At 52.0% G+C, this 22,701-nt stretch overlaps 2 protein-coding genes across 3 annotated transcripts in view; both read right to left on the bottom strand.

Annotated features, from left to right (window-relative positions):
• Positions 1-9,081, bottom strand: part of ULK2 (unc-51 like autophagy activating kinase 2) — a 43,772-nt gene extending 34,691 nt beyond the window's left edge. The window contains exons 1-3 of the mRNA XM_067309549.1: positions 8,815-9,081; positions 7,567-7,659; positions 6,318-6,359 (exon numbers count right to left, since the gene is read on the bottom strand). Of these exons, the coding sequence (XP_067165650.1) occupies positions 6,318-6,359; positions 7,567-7,659; positions 8,815-8,904 (225 nt within the window). The 5' untranslated portion in view covers positions 8,905-9,081. The remainder of the gene's footprint in view (positions 1-6,317; positions 6,360-7,566; positions 7,660-8,814) is intronic.
• A 3,621-nt stretch (positions 9,082-12,702) lies between these two features.
• Positions 12,703-22,412, bottom strand: NLE1 (notchless homolog 1). 2 transcript variants are annotated; one of them, XM_067309688.1, is made up of 13 exons: positions 22,387-22,412; positions 21,842-21,985; positions 21,510-21,727; positions 21,330-21,409; positions 20,993-21,069; positions 19,610-19,707; positions 18,278-18,470; positions 17,643-17,778; positions 17,192-17,238; positions 16,830-17,032; positions 16,069-16,228; positions 15,915-15,985; positions 12,703-15,404 (listed from the first exon to the last, which is right to left on the bottom strand). In XM_067309688.1, exons 1-13 carry the CDS (start codon positions 22,393-22,395, stop codon positions 15,392-15,394), a joined length of 1,449 nt encoding a protein of 482 aa, XP_067165789.1. In that variant the 5' UTR covers positions 22,396-22,412; the 3' UTR covers positions 12,703-15,391. The 2 variants fall into 2 exon arrangements, with proteins under 2 accessions (XP_067165789.1, XP_067165791.1); XM_067309690.1 differs by lacking the exon at positions 22,387-22,412 and having other exon boundaries at positions 21,632-21,727; positions 21,842-21,914.
• Between the last annotated feature and the right edge of the window lie 289 nt (positions 22,413-22,701).

Genomic DNA, 22,701 nt, shown 5'->3' with positions numbered 1-22,701 from the left:
AAAACAAGTCAAATTCAGTATACACTTTTTTCCCCATTTAAATTATTTTGCTGAGAAAACTATTCCTATCATCGTTCTCTTGACTAATGATCTTTGTTGACTTGCTAAACAGAGCAGAGTGCTCAAAAAGGAAGATTAGTAAACCAACACACTTCTGATCCAACATTCAGGAATAAAGCTGATCCAGCAAGCTATTGTAAACTGCTTCTCGAAACAGTAAAAGCTTTCAAAAATTTACATTTACATACAGTTCATAAAATTATTGCAGCTGAAGTTGTTCTGGCCTACACTTCTACCTGGCCTAGGAGAAGAAAAAAAATCTAGCAAAACAAATGTATGTTCTGTTGAAAAAAAATTACGGAACGTGACTTTTCCCTGAAAGTCTTGCTTTATTGCTCTAAGTTTTCTTGACAAAAACCTGGTTTTGTTCCTTCTTATTCTGAATCTAGGTTTTCCTTGCAAGATGAAGTAAAAGATAGCAAAGGCTAATAGAAACAATTTTACAATTCTGAAAGTTAACAGGTATACCTTCTGGAAAGAGATTAAGAGGCAATATATTTGCCAAAACTTGCTGTGTTTTAATCCCAGACTTCCAGCAGTTGTCTCAGGGGAAGCAAAGTTCCAACCCAAATCACAGGCTCAGCAGAGTAGTTCCATTTAAAAGACATTAATTGAAAAAGAAGTCAAAACATCCATGGTTACTTCTGACAGTTGTTGCTAGAACTCTAGAGTATTGGCAGACACATACCCTAGATTTCTTTTTGGTTAGGAAGTCCTCCTTTAGAAAAAGCTAAAGTCTGCAATGAGCTTTTAGTGAGCTGCCAAAGCAGAAACGGTGGCAAATAAATAGTTACTACACTTTTGCTCCAAGTTTGTAAATTCTGTTTAGCTACAGTTCATGATCTGAGTCCCAAGAGTATGAGTTAGCCTGACAGCTTGTGTGCTGCTATTATCTGATTAATTTTCTGATGTTAATTTGTGCTCTATTTGCTATAATTTCTTGACCAGAAGTATAATCTTCATTTTTTGGAACATAAAAATTATTTGGCAAAAGTTCTAACGATTTAGTGAAAAAGTACTGATACACATTTTTTTGAAGTTATTTCTGACTGTATTACATGACACTTCCATTTTGCTTTGCGAGTGCACCACAGCAGCAGCTTCTAACATGAAAGGACTGAACATTCTGTTAGTTCCGACTAAATGTTAAGTCTCAGACTAAATGTCAGTTGACATCTGCCTGTAGGATTCAAATAGTATGTAAGCTGCCAATTATTCACATAAAAGAGCAATCAGCCTTGGGAAACACGCCACAACAGCAGTATCACTCACTTGCTGGTATGTGAAACGCCATACTTTAATATACATGGCAGGTATGAATCTGAATAGTCAAACACACAACCCAAAAGAAAGGCAAAACTGTTCTTAGCACAACAAACACCATTCAGCGCACTCACATGCTTGAAGACCTTCTGAAACAGTTTTGAAATACAGACTATAGCATGCAGGCACAGCAGGTGAGTTAAGGACTACGTGGTAACTTCAGCTCTTTGCTTCTATGGGTCGGACAAACTAACTGGCTCTCCCTGGCCTTCAACTCCTGTTCTAGCATCATTCTTCGCAGGCCAATACTGTGGTGGGTGACCTTCCGGTTACCACCGACTGCCAGGTGGTATTTCAAAACCTTTACATTTCCTAAAGGGTGGGGTTTTTTTTGTCTAAAACTATTTTTATCATTCTGAGAGAAAAAAACAGCAGCAAAATTATCTGGACAACATGTTTTCATACAACTATTCCCACTCAGGAAGGATGGATACTGAAAATACAGAGGCCTTAATCAAAGAGCTGAGGAAAAAACAAAGCTATTGAGACATCCTCACTTAAAAGATGATGGTCCAGAAAAGGCTACGATGAGAGAATGGAGGCAATCAAAGCAGTGAGACACCAAGCTCAAGAGCACACCCCAGAACGCTTGAAGCAATCACCCCAAGAAACACAGGCAATTCCACCAGACCAGCAGGACTCTTTGGGTAAACCTAACAAGAATACTTGATTCACATTGGTAAAACAGCAGAAGCAGCTGTCAGTATTTTATCTGCTCTGCACCAACAAGCTTAGACAAGGAACAATTTCTGTTCAGATATTGTTTCTCCAATAACAAGCCAGAAATTAGTTATCTCTAAACTACTGTTCAAATAGCAAACTTCAGACTCCATACAGCGAAGGCATTAATTCATTCTACTAAAACACCTCTCTCCAAGATACATTACAGGCTTTCATTCTGGTGTCTGACATTTTAAAGAGGTTTTGAATTAAATTATTTGCTAAAACAAGCACTGTCTGGCACTGTGAAAAGATTAGCTCTATTCAACACACACTTGGGATCATGAACTGTACAAAACTGTAAATTCACGGTCTAAATATAGCACATTCCAAATAACTTACTGATACCTTCATACTCAGTAGAGTATTTTGTTCAAGGACCTCAAGGCACTTTACGCTGTTAAGTTAATGTTGTTTTAGACTCTCTTTGCTTTTGAGAAACAGTGGATTACAATTCCCTAATTAATGTGATGAGATCCAAGATTCTCTGATCTTCTTTGCAGGATGAATGATATCCCATAGCATTACCACAGGACAAAAGCTCTCTCTCTATATATAATATATATTCTTACACCATTTTAGTGTTATGGGAGTTTATTCTGGAATGAAAGAATACCAAACTCTTGCACAAGACGACAAGTAAAAGAAACGTCTCAACAGTTTATGTCTTGCTATCCACCTATTACGTTCTGATTTTTTTAAACACCTCACTTTGTGAAAAAATTGATTTCACCTTTAGAGGTGAATTGCATATATTCTTTTTTCAGAGCCCTGCTACTGCAAAACATTTCTTTCTCACAGATGGAAACTTCATATTTAAATGTCTCCACAAAAGTCTTTAGTCTTAGAACCACTGCTCTCCACATCCTGTTTTGTGCAGATCCCTCGGCTTCCGAGACGGCACAAACAGCAAGGATAGACTGCTCACGTAAAATGCTTAACTGCAGATCAAACCTGCTAGCACTGCATGTAACCACCTTACAGAAATCAAGGACAATTATTGTGTTGGCATCAGTCCAAGAGATTTTAGTGCCAACCAATGCATATAGAACATTAACGGCTTACCAATTCATTTGGGGATGTCTCCAGATGAATGGGCATGTCTAGTAATTTACCTCAGTGGAGGCCACACATACTAAAAGTAATATATGAAAATGGTGTTCATAAGGAGCTGAATCAACAGCAGTGTAGAAGGTTTTTAAAGGTTCGTGTGTTATCAGCAGCATGGCTCACAGGTTCTCCTTAGATCTAATTAAAAGTCTTAATGGCATACATGTTTTTATTACATGGACTTGTGCGACTGATCACAGATCATGCAATAAGAAGACAACCATAAATGAACAGAGAGATGAAAGAGAAGAAATATGTGAAACTACCTTATGTGAATACAACTCAAAAAGAAGCCTTCTGCAATATGCAAAACATTAACTACCCTTTCATTCTCAAACTTAAAAGATAAATTCCAAATTGCTGTGTAGGCATACAGCTTTAATCTCAAAGTACTGCCATTATGTACAAGTAATTTCACTTACCACAAAAGATGTAAAAATATCTATTCTTCATTACAATTCATTTACACTTTTTTCACATGGTTTTGCCACTTACATTGCACACCAACTTTTCCATCTGAAAACTTCGTACAACAATTAGTTTGGGGATTATTCAGCTAAACGGTCTGCCAAACAGTATATCTGAAACACGAGCATTTTCTTATTTCAAACTAAGGTTAAAAAAAATTTCAGACCAACACAACTATAAAAATAAAACAAACTGCCAGTCACACTGAGAACTCCCTACTGTGATACAGACTCCACTGGCTCCAGCATGGAGAGGAAAAAAATAGTTTCTGTAGCTTAAAAATTGCCTAAATTCCCAAAGTCTTATCTACTGTACTATATCTCTGTGTTTGCAATACTATGACAAACAAAAAGGGCAGTACATGCTAGAACATGAAATCCTAAAGAAAATTAGTAGGTGTACCAGACTACCAGACATGCGAATGCCTTGCATAGTGTTCATTCTTGCTGGGCTATAAATTAATGTAATCATACAAGTTAATGATGTATAGTATTTCGCAAACATAGCCCTATGTAGAAAAGGAAAGGCTTATTTGTGCAAGTGTCACATTCTCTAGACTGTATTTGCAAAGCAATTTCTTCTACAGAAGTAGCATCATACTGCCAAGCTTTATATTCGCTATGAATGTATTTGAAATATATCCAAGGTATGAGACACATTTTTTCCTTCTCTTTGCTGTAACTGTTCTTTTTATTTAAGTGCAGCATTCAGTGACAAGCAGGAACATCCCCTTCTCAAATTGAGAACACAGGACTAATCACTTAAGAAGTCTTGAGACTGACTCTAAGAGCACTCTTTCACCTGTAGCAGAACAGGTATGTATAAAAGTTATGTTTCTAAATAACCTTTATGTAAAGAAATCACAGACAAGTGTAGTACTCTGTCCTCTCCTCCATAATGGATGCTCAGTGCATAAATCAAAAGGAGCAAGAGCGTCTTCAAGGCTTAGAGTTGCATGATGTACAATGCTAAATTATCAAAACACATCATACCAAGTCAACCACCTTCAGGTTAAGCTGCAAAACTTAAGAAGTAATCTTCACATATAAACAACTGTACATGATAAATCAGAAAGTCAGCTGCTTACTCACACACCAACACCCTCAGTCAGCAACTGCAGTTTCTCTTAAGATGTCTGGATATACTAAATTTAGGATGCTGAGACATTATTTCCATGTAGCATCTCTCAGGAAAGCTTCATCTCTTCAAGAAGTACAAGAGGTTATACTTTCACAGCAGCTAATATCATTCAAAACGCAGAGTTCTGAAGTCAAGACACAGAAGGGAGAGAGTCTACACACCCAAATGGGAAGTTTTGATGCACAGCCCATTACAACATGAACACCATTAATTGTATCAAGGGTCAATAGAAGTTACACGTCGTGTAGGGCTATATACAATAAAACCTGAGTCTACTCAGTGTATATCCTGTGAACACAGATTTCCATATCTAGAGATAAACATCTATGTGTAAGCTGAAAATCTTTTAGGACGCAGGCATGCAAAGACAGAAAATGCTGAAGAATGTTGAAATGTCTATTTTACATTGCTTTAACTATGCAGCGCCCCAAGGGCTGTTCTTAATAATTTTATTTGTAAATGTGATTCTGTATTTAAGATTAGAATTGAGCCCAGGAGATAAACGTATAGTTCTTATTCAAGCAGAAGGAATGGCTGCATAACTTACATCATCTTGTATTTAGCTTTACTCAGCACTAACAGGCTTTAGGATACAAAAAAATCAACTTCCTACCAAGTAGGATATGTTACCCTAAATAGGTGATAACTAAGGAAAAATACTCCTTCACCTCATCAATCAGAATCCTGGGAATAAATAAGTAAATAAGTAATAAGAGGAAGACAACTTGAAGCAATTTAATACCTACTTCTACTTGAAAAGATCCAAATAATCTGCCCAACCTTTATTCTCTCTTTATCCTATCTGTTTAGCATAGGTAAGTAACAGCAGTATATATGTGGGTGATCACATTCTTCTACTTCCGTCAGTTCTTCCTCACAGTGACACAGAGCCATGCAATACATTTCTTTGCTACAGATACCTCAAAGGCGCTGCTCCTTTTCTACACAGAGTATTTAAAGTCATGATGTCTTCTTAACGTCACTTGCTTCAGATCAACTCCTACCAGTACATTTTCCTTCAGGTGTATTCACTCGTTATCCACAAACACCCACTTCCCAATTAAATTACAGGGCCAAGGAAACAATGCTAGTTCAGGAGGAGAATAGCTACTGCCACGGATACAGCGATACAGCACCCAGCCCAGCCAGCTGATGCTTTTTCTCTAGAGACAGGACCAGACTACACAAACAGCCTCTGCAGAGATTCTCAGGCTTTCATTCGCCCCTGCTGCCAGAAAGCGAACCGGACTCCTCACAGCTTTCTATCGCAACTGTGCACCTGCTTATTAAGAAGAGCCAATATAAAACAAGCGCATGATGTGCTGAGGATGAGAGAACATCCCCAGGCTGCTGCTAGGGAACTGGATTTCTTTTTCTTAATACCAAATCAGTTACACCAACAAAATGCCATTTAAAAATTTCTACTTGCCATATATATGCATTATATTTTCATAAATAAATTTTAATGTTGAGAAAGGCATCAGGATATAATTTACCTGGACATCATAGAGAGCTACAATGTTCTCATGCTGAAGTTCCTGTAAAACAAAATATCTGTATTATGGAAATAGCCCATTATTATGATTGTTTAAATTGAATATGCCAGGTGATAATGAAAGAGAATCAAATTTTACACAGAAAGATAGTATCCTTTTTTTTGCCATCTGATGGAATTTGGCGGAAATCTCAGCTATTTAGACAATAATAGGAGGAACAGGGAATTAGACAATAACTTCAGAGCAATCATAAGAAGGTTTGATTCAAGAATTTTTTTTCAACGTCTTGTTATAGGAAGTACTACAGCACAAGATCCTTTGATGAGTACTGAAAACTAACTAAATTTAATTTTGCAGTCTCACACAACTTCTTGCTTAGGGGAGAAATCAATAACATTATTTTCAAGTCAATCTTCCCATTTTACATAAAATGGAAATCATGCCAAATAACACCAAATAAAACTTGCAGGTCAGTTCACGTGATTACTTGCAACTGCTCAAAATAAAAGTGTCTCTGCTGAGTACTTGCAGCACACTAACTTAACCAACACTAGAATTTCTAGAATATAATATATACACTAGAATATAATATAGTGATGCGTCTCAAGAAGCTTGAAAACATGTAAAGACAGCAACACTAATAATTACCACAAAGCTACATAAGATGAAATTTAGTGATGTTCAGAGAGCATCCACAGAGGCATTTCATGGAAAATGGCACAGAAGAACTAAACGATGCTCTGTTTTATTTTGTTAGACCCACACTATACTTTTAAGTCAATTAACACAACTCAGAAGTGGGAAGACTGCTTTATGAATCAAATTCAGCACGCCAATTTTAGTTTTCAAGCCACCTTTGGGCAAAGAAGATAAAGATCAAAGATTGATGTTTCGGCCTCTGCTATGACTTTTGCTACACATACTGCTTGGGAAAGGCGCCAGACTAAGCATCCTGAAGGACAAAGTTTTCTACATGTGCAGTAGGTAAAGCACAGAAACTGGCTCTACAACAGTTTTCCACTAAAACTAAAAAATATGCCTTTAACCTCTTCCGAGGCTATTGCCCGAACAACAAAAAAATCTGCCTCTTTTCTTGGTCTTTTCAGTTCTGGAGATCTTCTGGAATGAAGAAGCGAAAGGTGGGATAGCAATTACTGTGATATTACCCATGACCCAGAATGAACTAGGTCAAAAGTCTCTTTTCTTTTTAAAGTAAAGCAGCTTTAGAAACCACTGCAAATTAACATACCTTCAAGATTTTTATTTCTTTCCCAAGTAGAATTTGTGACTTTGACAAGTTCTTTTTGTTAATACTCTTTATGGCTACTTCCCAATCAGTTTTCTGCAAATAAAAAGAAAAGTATTGTCAGTTTTATACACTTTATCCACTAACAGCTAGCTGGTAAAGCAGTGGAGGAAATGCAGTAAGATCATCCCTGCTCTACCTGCTTGTGATTACTCCTACATCACATGACACCATCAAGAACTCCGTTCCATTCCTCAACAGTTCAGAGCTATCAAAATCCAGATACGCTGCATTTCCATTGACTCTAAAGCCTCAAAAAAATTATTAAAACGTAAATAATCATGCACATGCCATTTCAGTAGCTGTGCTGTTTGCTTTTTAGTCCCCTCTCAATCATTAAGGTACTTTTAATCTCCTTCAAAGACTTCCTAGCTTCAGCTTTCTCACACCCTTACACGCTCGTACCAAAAACAGCGCAGGAAAACATGTTGTTTAAAAATAGCTCGGCTATTTATCTGTAAGGTGGAAGCGTCTCCATCGGCCTTTAAAGTTTCTAACGTTTTCATTTTTCTTAAAGCAAAAAAAAATCCCTATACTGCACCCCTCCAAGCCGCGGTCACTCTCCCCCTGCTCTGAAAGGATAAATCCCCAAATTCGCAGAGCGGTTTTCTGGAAAGCGGGGCGCTTTCGGGCACCGGCACCAAAATAAACTCCCACGGCCTCGAGAAACCCATCGCGAAGCTGCGAGCACCCGGGGCGATGAAGCAAGCCGGGCCGGGCCAGGCGACACCTCCGAATTTAGGAAATCTTCGGCCAATCCTGAAGGGGAGGATTTTGTTTTTGTTTTTTTTTTTTTGCTTTTCCCCTCTCTCCTCCTCGTTATCCAGCGAGATAAACATGACCCCGCTGCCAAACAAAGGGCTCGGCCGCCCCTGCAGCGGCAGCCGCCGTTATGCGAGGCGGCGGCACGGCGCAGGTGGGAAGGCAGCCAGGGTGCTTTAAAATTAGAAAAATAATAAAAGAGGATAATAATAATAATTAATAATAATAATACTAAGGGGTTTGGCAAGGCTCGTGGCGGCAGGCTCGGCCCCGGCAGCAGCGGCCTGGCCCTCACGCCCCGGGCAGCTCGACCCCCCCCCTCCCCCCATAACACCCAAATCACAGGAAAGCCCCCCAGAAGAGCCCCCCCCCCCCAGCTGCCAGGCGCGGGCGGCGGCGGGGTTGTGTAACCCGCCCCGCGCTGTTTACCTTGCGGTGGCGACCTTTGAAGACCACGGCGAAGGCTCCGTGCCCGATGAGGTCCTTCTTGCTGTACTCAAAGTCCCCCACCGCCTCCATCACCCCTCAGCCGGGCATGAAGCCCCGGGGAGGGAGGGAGGAAGGGCGGGCGGACAAAGCGGCTCTTCCCGGCAGCTGCGGCCGCCTCACGGCAGCCGGCGGCGGGGCGGGAGCCCGCCCCTTTCCTGGCTGCCGCCGGCGCCGGGGGCAGCTGCTCTCATAGCGCCGGGCCGCCGGGGCTGCTGCTGCAGGGCGTCTCCGAGGCGAGGGGCTCCGTGGGGCATGGGGAGGGCGAGGCGGAAGCGGCGGCGAAGCCTCTCAGGGGCCGGGCGCGCGGCGCCGGCGCGGCATGGGCGCCGGGGTGAGGCGGCCCCCCTCAGCGGCGAAGGGGGCTCGGCGCCCCGCCGCGGCCCGCCCCCATGGCCCCGCGGCCCCCCTCAGGCACCGAGCCCCGGAGCATCCAGCGGGGCTGGGGAAGAGCGGCCGGGGGTGGGTGCTGCCGCCTTCGCCGCCGCCGCCGGCCGCCCTCCCCCGCCCCGCGGGATGGGAGGGAGCGGGGGTGTATATGGGGGAGACGGGTGGAAGCGCCGCTCCCAGGCCGCTGCGCTGCTACCCGCACCCCGCCGGCGCCGGCTCCGACTGCCCGCGCCTCCGCGCCGCCCGCCGCCTTTTATAGGCCGAAGCGCGCAGGTCCCCAGCGCTCGGCTGCTTCCGCCGGCGGCCAAAGAGTGCGTCACCCCGGGTAACCCGGCGGAGGCGGCAGGCGGGACCGCTCCGCCGCCGCCGCCGCGCTCGGGCCGGGCCCCCGCGAGCCCCGCCGGCCTCCAGCGGCCTCGGGGCGCCCCGGCGAGGCCAGGCCGGGCCGGGCTGAGGGGCCGCCCCGGGCGACCGAGGCGCCGGGCCGGGCCGAGCCGAGCCGAGGGCCGGCGCCACCACGAAGCAGCCGGCGGTGGGGAGCTGGGATCGGCCCGTGCCGACCCGCGGCCTGGCCCGGCCGGGGCCCCGCGCACCCGGGGGCCTTCAGGCCTCCAGAGCCATTCCTGCTCCCCAGGAACCATCGGGCCTCCAGAGCCATTCCTGCTCCTGGGGGTGCCGGGCCTCCGGAGCCATTCCTGCTCCCCAGGAACCATCGGGCCTCCAGAGCCATTCCTGCTCCCGGGGGTGCCGGGCCTCCGGAGCCATTCCTGCTCCCCACAGACCATCGGGCCTCCGGAGCCATTCCTGCTCCCAGGGATGCGAGGCCTCTGGAGCCATTCGCGCTCCTGGGCATGCCAGGCCCCTGGAGCCATTCCCACTCTCCAGGGACCTCTGGGCCTCCGGAGCCATTCCCAGGGGTGCCAGACCTCCAGAGCCATTCCCGCTCCCCGGGGTGCCAGGCCTCCGGAGCCATTCCCCTTCCCCGGGCCGTACATCAGGCCTAGCAGGAGGAACGTCAGGGAAGGGAGAGGCGATGGAGGAACGCGCACGCCAAGTGCTGAAGGATGTGCGGTCCGAGTTGCTCGTGGCTCGCTCTCCTTACAGACCGAATGAGCCCTTTAATTTACAGCCTCTGTCCCCAGCACTTCCACATCAGCGGGGGGACGTTTCCAGCAACACACGTGTGCATCCAAAAAAAAACCCCGCGCACCCCACACTGCAGTCACATGGAGCCTTTGGCCTTAGGCTCCCTGCCTTGGCTTTCCCCTCCTCACTGCTCCCTTTCACTTCCTTTCTCCGTCCGCATTTTCCATCGCGCCGCCTCGGCGTCCCTGTTTCACGTGCGCCAAGCCGTGTCAGGCCTCCTCAATATCCCCGGATGCCTCCAGCGCTCCGGTCACTGCCTCCCCCCGCAGTAATGATTAACCCCGCTGCACGCCTGCGGGAAGGCGTTTGGTGGACGGCTTGCAGACGGGGACGGGGACGGGGCAGCACTGCCTGCGCTTTGCTGCTCTGCTTGCGGTGCTGGCGGACCGAAACAGCGACCGAGCAGAGAGTTAGGCAGCCGCTTCTCTCCTTACTCTTCACTTATCTCTGTTGACTTACTGCAGCTCGAAGCCACGTGCTAATAGCTGCGTGCGCCACGTCAAAACCTTCGCAGCTAAAGGCTGCTCCAAAGGCAACGCACCTGGACAAAAAAAAGAAGTTCAGCAAGAGATATTAGCAGCTTTATGAAGGACGTTTTAAGCTGTGTGTGCATCCTATGGGGGCATCCGGGAAATCCTAAGAAATCTACTTTGTATCAGAGAACCAAAGAACCTAAAAAAAAAAAAAAAAAAAAGCCTATCCCCCCCCCTTTATTTTCTGAAGTTTTGAGCCTCCCTCCAAAAAATCCTACATAGCCCCAGTTTAACATACAAAGCTGAGAAAGCAAAGCCAACCCAATAATTTCAGTGGCTTAGAAGAACACCGTGGAAAGAATAAATGAGATGTAAAAATATTTCAAGTTAATCAGAAATTAAGGTGTTGCAAGCTCTTTCCAGCATGTATTCACAGTGGCCCTTTAAAACCAGGAAAAAGCCCACAAGTCATAATGTGTTAAATATTCCGATTCAGGAAATATTTTCCCCAGGAGAACGGGCTGCTTATTCCCATCCGCTGACTTTCACGCTCAGTGTTAATTCTCTCGGCATCGGCACGTACCCTCAACCCAAAGCCTGTGCCACAAGCTGCGTTTTAGGGATGCTAAAAAATGCACAGACGGGTCCCTTTTGAAGAGAGAAAGATGCTGCAGGAATTTCCTTGGCCGGATGGTGGTTCAGCCAAATTAGTTCCTCAGCTGTAAGCCAGGACTCGCGATTGCAGGAGCTACAGACCTGGGAAGAAATTAGCACCTTCTCGGTTGTCCGTCTAAGTACACAGGGGAAGTGTCCGTTCGTCTGGCAGCAGCTCCTTGGGACACCGACGTCAGCGTTCGAGTTTCCAGCCATCTTTCATCCTTGAAAACGCTATTGGTCTTCACAAACACTTTGCTACCATGCCACCAAAACGCAGTTGTTTCCGAGGCAGAAACCGCCCCAAACGGTGCCCCAGCTGACCTGGTGCAAGGTGGAGAGAAGACTGCTCTTCCTGATGCTCATGCAGAATAATTAAGATGAGGAATTTCTTTCTGTTCATCAAAACATTTTTTTTCCTAGTCTCTCCCCAGGCAATAAGCCACAAGGAAGCTGGATAGCTGGGAAAACACTCAGGAGATCAGACAAGTCGGGTAGCAGATGAGCGTGGGGCTCCAAGGAGGCCGGGCCCGGGCAGCGCAGCGCCGAAGCCCCTTCACAAGCCCTTCTGCAGCGACGAGCAGAGCTGCCTCGCGCAGCCCTGGCAGCAATTCCCAGGAGGATGTTACGGCCCTGCTCATCTAGATGGGACAGGAGCCTGTCACCATCCCACCGCAGCCTCCTCGCTGTACACGACAGCCTATTTCACTGCGGATGCTCTCGCCGTCCTCTTGCCTCACATTACACCCAGGAAGGCAACCGAGAGAGCTGAACTTCACTCGGCGCGCTGGCGTACTTCCCCGTCCTGGTCATCACTGTCCTCACACCACTCGGGACAGGCGTTCGTAATAACAAAATTAACGGTGGCACGACTTGAGGTATCACAGCTTTTACAGGGAAAAGTGTCAGGGAGCGTTTCGGGAGGAGCACCGTATCAGCTGGATGTACTTAAAATTATCAACAAAAAGTAACGCCCACGTCGTAGGCATACCTGTGCAGTACTCGTAATGGATAAGTTGGGTAATACTGGACTAAAACAGCAGCATATACCGAGCTTTGTATCACACAGCTTTTGAGAAGTCTGAATATTTCCGTACATGCCTTTTTGTAAGGGTAGCAGTACGGTTACTGGAAAAGGTACCAGGCAGATAGAAAACTCAAGCTCACCTTCTAGATTTGTATTTTAATAAAAAGTGGCAATATCTTGCACATTAATAAAACCTTCCACCCAAAGCTGCAAACGCAATTCCGATCAGCTAATTAAAGCTCAGGCCGCCAGGAGAGCAAGGGAGATCAAGTGCTCCTATTTGCTTCCTGCCAAAAAGGCAGCCGCCTCCGAAGCGAAGCGCGGCCGCTGCTTCCCGAGCGGCGAGGAGGCTGCAGAGCGAGGCCCCGGCTCTGCTGCACGCATCCAATGTGGCCGGGAGGAGCGGCAGCGGATTGCTGAGGAATACAGATGGAAAAGAGCCAGAACTTAATATGCATGAAGGCTGGTACTGTATGAATGATAAAAATAGTAGCAGCTGCTTAGATAGGAAAATACAATTTGGTCTATGCGCAAAGTCATCACATAGCAGGGCTCAAAATCTACCCGCTATCAGGTCAAAGAAAGAAGAAGGCTGGGGCAGCTTGTTTTGGTGCAAACTTACTTCCAGGCCACCTCTTTGTTCAAGAATTTGCATTTTGCTTTGGAAAAGCTTTGCGGTCCAGTCTTAGGAAGCCGAGTTTTAATCAGCCTCTATTCAATGCCTAGTACTACGGGGACGGCGGCAGCTTACCCAGGCGAGGAGCAGGGCCGGGGCACGGCAGCTGCTTCACTTTGGAGATCAGCGGACAAGGAAATGTTCACGGGGCACGGCACCCCCGGGCAGTCCTTCGGGAGAGCAAGCGGAGACCGGCCCCTCTCCCAGTGGGAAAAGCCGTGGGCTGCTGCTCTCCCCGAGCCGAACCAGGGGACGGGGACGGAGCCGAGCTCGGGAGGGTGCACGAGCTTCCCTTACGCACAGCCCAGGAAACGGCTTAGCGGCCTGGCTTCGGCTGGAGGTCCGTCGCAGCCGCTCCGCCGGCACGCTTCCGCACGCCTCCGCTTCCCAGGGCACGGCCGCCTGCGGGGCACACGTACCACTACAGCTTTGAACCGCCCTCTGCCGTGACATTCGTGACATTCGCTGCAGCGAATTGCAAAAGCCTTTGTTTAGGCAAAACCTATGCAAATGGACCCGACACAGCGTTCACAGCCCCCCAAAACCACCCGAACGAAAGAGCAGGTACAGGACATTGAGTTCTTCCCAAAAGATCCCACAAAGACAGAGCCAGCTGATCCGGCTGGCGGAAAAAGATACCACCACCACCAACAAAAGGGACAATAATTTGTGTTCTCAGCCACATCAGAGATGTAACTCGTTGTTCCAGGCTTTTGCTCACGTGACTGTTTGAAGAGCAGACAAGCAAATAGCCATTAACATCCTTCCCGCGCCATCCCCTCTTTGTGCTCCACAGCAATCCTGCCAGCAGGAACAAAGTCCTAAAATGTTATCTTCTGCAGCTAGGAAACATCCGAGAGCCAACCGCCCAGTTTGAGCTGAATTAGCCACTGAGCATCAACCGCAGTACGAGGGCTATGGAGAATGTTTCAGTCCTCATACTAATTTGCTGCAACTAAACCCGGCCATACAATCTCTACTCCTTATTAACCACATTTTGATTTCCACTGTTTTCTAACCATCCTGGAAATAAACACTAAACCCTGGTATATTTGCTTCATGACTGTTGGAAGCCTGTATTGACTAAAAAAAATAATAATAAAATAATAAAAAAAGACTTATAAGCAAGCTTACAAATATTAAAAGCAGTGTTTTAACCACGAGCATGGATCCCTCTCACCCACTGGGCAAGAAAACATGCTTGAAAAATCCAGAAGGAGCCAGGTGTGTGCAATGGAAGTTTTGACATTTGCCGTGACGGGATCTCGGAGGCAGTCCCAGCCTTGCTGCCAACACAAACCCAGGCCAGGGGACACAACGCTCAAAACACCTGCTCCATCCTTCCCCCTTCTAACCCTCCCTTCCTTCCCCCGATGGAAGGGAAATGGAAAAATCCCTGTGCAGAGACACAAATGCTCTCATTTCCCCAGCTCCAAGAAGCACTGAGACCTGAAAACTCAGCGCAGCTCTGGCAGTGCAAAGTCCGTGCCTGCTGCACCCAGCCCTGAATGCACGAGCAAAGCAGGGCACTCTCGTCCCCGTGGACGTGGCAGATCGCCGGCTGACCGCAGCACCCCTCAGTGCAGCCCGTAAGGAACGGGACGAGCGTAAAGGCAAAACCCTCCTGGAGCAACGAGAAGCCCCCAGCCCTTATTCTCGGCAGATCTTCGCCGCAGGCACGCAGCCGGGCAGAAGCCTGCAACGCAACGATGTTCTGCGTTTTCCCCTTCCTCTCGCCCCCTCTGAAGGTCATGCAAGGACACCCCTGCCTGTTCCCACAAAAGCCTTCCTCCCTGCAGGATTCCTCCCAAGGCAAAGAGCATGAGCCGCCCCCGCCTTTGCTTTTCCCTTTAAAGGGGGCAGGCTACTGCAAGGCAGAAATGTCAATAAAAAGCAGCTTGAGATGGAGGCAGATGAGATATCCCTGCTGTAATGTTCAGAGGAAATCATCCTGCAAAGTGCAGCTCTTGGTAAGGACTGGAATTAAAATTTCCTTAAATAAATAGAAGGAAAGAATCCATGAGGGAGAGCAGCTGATGGGTCCAAGGAGACGTGCTCAGGATGGCCTCCGTCGTCCATCGCCCCCAGATCTCCCCAGACAGACGGAGCCGAAGGCTGGGCCAGCTGAGGACCGGTGGCTTCTGGTCACTGCTCCTACCTACGCCATCTGCGAACAGAAAGAGCCGTGAGTCCCCGCGGTCCGGCGCCAGCGCTGCCGCGCAGCCCAGCACGTACCATGGGGGAGCAGCACAGCGGGAGCCGCCGGAGCAGGCTCTTTCGCCTGCCGCAGTTAAATTCCCGTGAGCCTGTGGCTGTCTGTCTGTCTGCATGACTGGGAGGGGAGGCAGAGCAAGGTGAGAAAGGAAGGTCTGACCCGCCGTACAACTGTCCTGCCCCTCTCCAGCCCAGCGCAAGAGGGCCAAAACATCAGAGCCCAACTGCAGCCCTGGCTGCGCAGCTGGAGGGACTCTGCTCTCTAGTCATCTACTGGGGGGGGGAGCAACAGGTCCTGCACTGAGGGGGGTCTCCAGGCTGGGTTTGGCCCAGCGCTGTGCTCTCTGCAAGGAGAGATCATGCCCCAACGGTGAGGGCCTCTGCAAGGAAACCGCGGCTTTGAAGGACACACAGAGCAGTCGCGACATCCTGCTCTTCCAGGGACAGACCATGGGATACTTACATCCGTAAACACTTATCTTTCCCTCCACTTGCCACCCTCTGTCCGTCCGGGCTCCAGTCTGTTGCAAACACCTAGTATTAGAGGGAGACCCAGTTATTTCTGCTGTCGCAGGAAGAGTCACTCCCGCCTCTCCCAGCTCACCCAGACGTCTCACCTCGTCTGCATGGCCGGGGAGATCGATGGCCAGTTTCTTCGTCTTGGCGTCCCAGACCTTCAGCGTGCTGTCGCTGCTCCCGCTCACCAGCAAGCGGCTGTCTGCCGACCAGGCGATCTGGTACACCGCCGAGACGTGTCCTCTCAGCGACGTGAGGTACCTGGCGCGAAGGAGGCACCAAGAAGCTGTTAGATGAGCGGGCAGCTGGGTGTCTTCCAACCTGTCCTCGCCCAGCCTTCATGTTTCTTCTCTGGCTCCCAGCAAGCAAGGGCACGGGACGCCCAGCACACCCCGAGCCAGCACGCATGCTTTGTACACAAAAGGCAATCGACTGCTGGTGACTTGGTCTGTCTAGAAACCCTCTGAGATGAGCTCACAGCCTTCGAGAGGACGAGCCCTTCACATCGACCCCTCCGCTGAGAAACCCTTATCAACACTGCAGCTGTACGGTACAGATGTGTCCTTCCTCCCTCTACCTGAGCAAACACAGGCCTGGACTCCTGCAGGATTTAGAAAGGCCACTAAACCACCGATTACTAATTACAACCGCAGAACAAAGGAGGGACTGCTGCCCCGAGAGCTCAGGGATACTCCAGCAGGAGGTTAAAGCCTGGATTGCAGGGGCATCCAAACACCAACTGCACCCCTCGCAACTTCAAGAAAGAACTTGCATCACCCAGAACAAGGTGTTCTCTTGCACAGCTGCTGTTTAAACTGGGTCAGCCTACAGTACACATCTGTAACGGGGCAAAAAAACTCACTTTCCTGTCCTGCCATCCCAGAGCTTTATGGACTTGTCAAAGGAAGCACTAGCTATTATCCGGGTGTCTGGCGAGAAGAGGACTTGGTTGATCAATGCCTGGTGGCCTGTCATCCTCTCCAGCGGCTTCTTGTCTTCTGCTGGCCTCCAAAGAAACAATGTGAAATCATCCGACCCTGAGACGAGCCTTTCTGGCCCCTGGCCCTGAGAAGGGGATGAAAGAGCCTAAGTCTTGTACAAGCCAGGCTTGGAGAGCTCGTAGAAGCATACCCAGTGTTGGGGTCAAGAGCCAACTGCACACATTTAGTGCTTCCATCAGTAAAATAAAATACAGCAGGGGCAAACTTCCCCGTGCGGACTTACCCTGACTTGGTCATACCTCTGCTGTGCCTTGTCCTTCAGTTCTGCCACTGGAAGAGGGAAAGGGAGAGGGAGAAGAGGAGATATTTGAAATCCTTAGGTGAAAGGAAACTTTACAACCCTGTGATGCCACCTCTACTCCAGGGTCTGTGGGCCAAGCAGACGCATTTGTAACTGCTCACCCGCTTCCCCTTTGCTGAGGGCCACACCGGGGGCAAAAGCCCTTGAGCACAAGGTGGCCTTCCCAATCCCTGTGCTGCGGGACTCTGTGCACGGGCAGGGAGGACCGTGGCTGTCAGCGTGGCCAACACTGGCCCAGGGCCTGCTCCCAGCTCTCAGGATGGTTTTGGCTCGTGGCAGCACTAAGAGGAGACAGCAGGTCTCCTCGCTGCACCCCAGAGCTCCTGCCCTTCCCACCGCCTCCCCCAGCCTACGACGCAGGTGGTGCGCTTACAGGAGCCGCTCACGTCCTGTGGGTTGATGGAGGCTTCGGCGGGTTCGAAGGCCCCGGTGCGGAGAACGTAGTCGGTGCTAAGAGCCATGGTGTTCACCCAGTGAGCGTGGCCCTGCAACGTGCGGCACAGGACCCCCTGGAAACAAAACCACCCGCTTAGAGAGGGATGGGTAGGGCAGAGCCAGACTGCACGGGACCCGCCAAACCCATCGTGCTACTGGGACCACCCAAAACTTTCCAAGCCCTCCTAGCTGCGCAGCAGGACTGCAGTCATGCTGGCTGGGAAGAAATGACACTGCAGAACCTCTGGGACAGGCTTCCAGTAGAGCCTTGCAAGGAAACCACCAGGAGAGGTGACTCTAGGGGCATTTCCAGCTTTTAAGCCCATTTTATGCTTTCAGGGATGAAAACATTTGCTTGCACAACAGCTACTCCCTCCAAATGGTGTTAACCAAGGGGTGCTGCTCCAAGGGTGTTAGAGGATACAGCATGCAGGCTGCAGCTACATTTTCCAGGGCACGATCCGTGCTGTGAGGAGCAGACAGGGAGAGAAAATGCAGCCGCTCCAGTGCGGCACGAGCAGCCCCCGCCGCCGCTGCTGGCCCCCGGGCTGCCTGCCCGCCCATCTCACTCACGTCCTGGCTCCTCCAGACTTTGATGGTTCTGTCCTGGGAGGAGGAGTAGAGCAGGCCATCTCCCCCCCACTTCACGCACGTCACCGACTGCGTGTGGCCTGTGAGGATTTTGTCACACCTGCCCATCAGCGTGTCCCAGATGCGGATGCTGCCGTCCTTGGAGGCACTCGCCAGGTAGCGGCACTCGGGGTTTCTGGGTGGAGAGAAGACCACACACGGTCGCAGAGCACGCGCAGCTCCTCCACCAAGACCTTCCCCATGTCATTCCCAGAGGATATAAGGGCCCAGAAGTCAATACAAGACAACTTGCTCTTTAGGCTTAAGATCAGAGAGGCCAGGGAGGGTCACAGAGACCCACCGCCCTGCGGCATCGCTGCTCCCAGGAGCGGCGTTCCCGCTGCACCAGCTTGTGTCTCCCTTCAGCTGGTCGCAGGCAGGTGACAGCGAGGAACAGCGCAGTGGAGACAAAACCATCCTCAGAAGAGAAGCGAAGCTGAGCAGCACAGAGCGATGCCAGGCCAGCCAGGAGGCTCGTTAATGACCAGCACCACGACCCGCCGCGCTGCCAGCGCCCGAGCAACGCCAGGGTGAGGAAGGACCTGGCTCCTGCTTTGCGCAGGAGCCGAGCAGGGAGCGCAGCTGGCCGGAGACACCGCGGCCGAGCACTAGCAGGGTCGTCTCCCTCCTCTCCATTTCCTGGTCCTCCCTCGTAATCAGTTTTTGCTAACTCAGTTAACTGTTTGCAATAGCTGGAGACTCCTACTGGGGAATTCAATTTGCAGGGCTCTGCTCCGAAGGGGCCCTTTTTTATTCCTATAATGTCTTGGATTATTAACTACAACTTTCCCCCTCCGCCCACCTCCCCCAGGCAGAGCTTTGGCTGATCAAAGGGATAAGGGGACTGCACGGTTAATCAGCCCTCACGACAAATAAAACGGACGACAGAGGCAACCACGATGCAGGAGGGCAGAAAGGGAGCGCTTGGCAGGGCCGAGCCCAGGCACCACGCGGACGGGCTTTCCTGTTCCCGGCTCAGCGCTGGGGAGGAGCACGGCTAACGTTCGTCCAGCGCTGAAGCATTTTCCATAGGCAGGTATCCTGTTTATACGGAGGGGGAAACTGAGGCACAGCAAGTTCCCAAGCACACCAGGACCGTAGGGAGAAGCTGGGTCTCCTGTGCACGCGCCAGCTGCTTTTCTCCTGGCACACCTGGCAGCTGTCCTCCCTCTGCGCGCTGTAACACGAGAAGGCCTGAAGCAACGGGACCCCGAAGGCCGAGCTGCTCTTTTCCTTAAAAGTAAAGGGGAAGGCGTAGGCTGGCCCGTCACTTACAGGTGGAGCGGCTCCCAGCACAGCCACGTGATCCATTTGGAGTGGCCGGTGAGCACCCGGCTGATCTGATTCCCCGTGGCTGGATCCCAGAGAAAGATCTGACCGAGAGAGGAAGCGAGAGGGTCGCGTGAGGCCGCGCATCATGTGAATCCCAGGGACATTCAAGCTCCTTTTAGAAAGGAGAGGTGTCCTCGGGCTCGCGGTGCCGGGATTTGAATTGGCAGAAGCAAGGATGAGAAAGGGAGGGCTGGATGGCGTTCCAGGTCCCTGCAGCAATCAGCTGACATCTCAAAAGCATGAGACCCGACCGCCCTCCACTCTGCCTGCGATGCTGCTGCGACAAAAATATCTGTCTCGTCTCAAAACCAATCCAGGTCTCCGGAAAGCCAGCCTGAGCCTCTGACACCTCGCGCCGGAGAGTTTGGGAATGTTTGCAGAGCGCGATGAAAGCCAGAGAGCGCTAAATGCTCCTTATTATCGGATTCTGTGGGTGGGACACATGCTGGTTTTCTGTTGTTTTTTCTCTATATATATAAATGTTCATCCGGAGAGCCAAGGCATTAGTCATCTGCTACTGGAGAACCTGGGAGAAGCTGGGAAGCGGAGGACAAGCAGCACCCCAGGTTACAGCCAAACGCCACCAGAGCGGGGCAGAGCTGCCCCGGGTCCCTTGGGGCCTTGTATCACAGCGGCTTTTCGGCGACTGAGCGCAGGACAGCGGCGCTGCCGCGGCCGCTCCTGCTGCTCCCGGGCCGCCCGAAGGTCAGGGCGCCGCATCCAAAGCGAGCGCCCCGCCGCAGCTCAGCAAGGCCCTGCCTCTCTTTTCATTGCCCGTGAGCGCTCCTGCTTCCGCGGGTGATTCCCTAAGCGCCTCGAGCAACCGCAGCTCGCCCAGTGGCTGGGGCACGGCCCGCGCCGACCCTGCCAGGGGGAATTTGGCCGCGGCTGCGCGGGAGCCCTGGCCCTGCCGCGCTGGGGAACAGGCTGCATGTCTGGGTCACGCAAACAGCGGCCCCGGCTTGGCCGGGCGATGCCCTTTCTCGCTCCAGACACCTCCCTCGTGACACGTCCGCGTGCCAGGGACCACATCCAAAGCCTGGACTCTTTCCCGTGCAAAGGGGAAAGCGGCTGCAAGGCAGACAGCAGAGCTCAGCGCCGGCACGCGGCCCCTCGAAAGGCTTCTTTAAAGGCCGCGGGGCAAAGCCGGGGCCCCTCGTCCCCCGCAGCCCGTTTGCCAGGTTTCATCTCAGCCCAGGACAGGGCTGCAGAGGATCCCCTGGGCCAGGCCGCTCCGCGCTCCCGCAGATCCTACTAGATCCCCTTCGGCCCGGCTGTGCCGGCGCGTTTGGCCCCTTGGCAAGGGAAGACGGAGCCGCCACGTACCTGGCTGTTCTTGCAGCCCGAGGCCAGCTTCTTGCCGTCGGGCGACCAGGCGATGCTGAGCACCCAGTGCCGGTGACCTGGCAGAGAGCAGGAGCCGGCGTGAGCCGAGAGCGGCATCCCGGGCACGCGGCAGCCCGGCAGCAGGAGGGAGGAAACCCGCCACGTTCCTCCTGCCCAGACCCTGTTTCTCCGCCTCGTTAGGGAGACGGAGCTGCTCCTCTCCCCGAGCCGCGCTCCCAGGCTTCATGGCTCAGCCGGCACCCACGGTTTCGGTCTGTTCGCCCCCCTGCGCGGGCAGCGGGGCAGGAGCCGCCCTCCCGGGACACCCCGCACCCACCTTTGGCCGTGAACTGCGGTGTCTCCGTGCTGAGGTCCCAGAAGCGGACGGTGGTGTCTCCGGAGCCGCTCGCCAGGTACCTGCACAGGGAGAAGGAGCCTGGCTCGGTGCGGTGCCCCCCAGGCGGGACCGCGGCTGCCACCGGTTCCCCCCGCCGTGCCCCCCGCCGGAGCCTCTTACTTTCCGGTGGGGCTGAAGGCCACGGAGATGACGGCCTCGGTGTGCCCCTCCAGGGAGCTGGTGCAGCGCGTCACCGCCCGCACCCTGAACACCGCCTGCGGCTGGTAGATGATGTCGAGCACCTTCTCGGTCTCCAGGGCCAGCCCCGCCAAGGTCTTCTCCAGCGAGGTGACGATCTCGGCGTCGTGGACGTAGAAGGCCAAAGGCACCGGCTCATCCTATGGGAGAGAGGCGGCGGGAGCGCCGGCGCGGGGGTCTCGGCGGGGCGAGAGGAGCTCGGCGCGGCGCCGGGGCAGGGTCTGCGCGCGGGGCGGCCCCCCAGGCCCCCTCACCTTCTGCAGGAGAGCGTTGCAGACCAGCTGCAGCTTGTCCGCGGTGATGCCGATGGGGACGTCGAAGGGGGAGCCCAGGGGCTCCCCGGCCTCGTCCCGGAACTGGATCAGGAGCCGCTCCGCGTCCTCGCTCGGCGACATGATCTGCAGGACAAGGGGCTCAGGACACCCGCGGGGTCCCCGCTGTTTTTTGGGGGGGGGGGGGGCAGAAGGGGCCGACGGCGCCCCAGCCTGGGACCCCCAAAGTGGGGAGGGGGAGGTGAAAGGGTTCCCCGGCCCCACGCAGGGGGGACCCCCAGTTTGGGGTGAGGAGGAGCAGGACTAGCCCCGGGCAGGGCAATATCGGGGGGGCGGGGGGCCCCAAGGGACCCCGGCCCCAGGCAGAGGTACCCACGGGGGGGGGGGGGGGGCAGAAGGAGCCACTATGGGGGGAACCGGGCACGGACCCCGTATGGGGGGGGGTAGAGGACACCCTATAGGGAAGCGGGCAGGCCCCGCACACCAGACCCCCCCCCCCAGCCCCGACACCCCCCGGCCCCGCTCACCGCGGCCATGTGCGGGCGCGACCCACGTGGGCCGGAAGCGGCGCCTGCGCGGGAGGGGGGGGCGGCGGGGGGGCTGGGTGGGGGGGCGCTGCCGCCCCCTGGCGGCCGGCGGGGGCGAGCGGCGCCCTAGAGCCGCGGGGCCGCGGGTTCGAGGCTGCGGTCGGCGAGCTCCGCCCCGCGCCTCCACCCCGCGGATTTTGGGGCTGTAGCAGCGCGGGGGAGACTCGGCCCGCGGCCGCAGCCCTTGCGGAGGAGGCCAGCAGAAAGCGTTACTCTGCGGCAATCCCCAGAACGTAATCCGGCAGGATTAATGCA

Source organism: Apteryx mantelli, chromosome 22 (genome assembly GCF_036417845.1).
Source record: "Apteryx mantelli isolate bAptMan1 chromosome 22, bAptMan1.hap1, whole genome shotgun sequence".
NCBI lineage: Eukaryota > Metazoa > Chordata > Aves > Apterygiformes > Apterygidae > Apteryx > Apteryx mantelli.
Note: the sequence above shows the minus strand (reverse complement) of the source record. Positions and strands in the feature narration are given on the sequence as shown.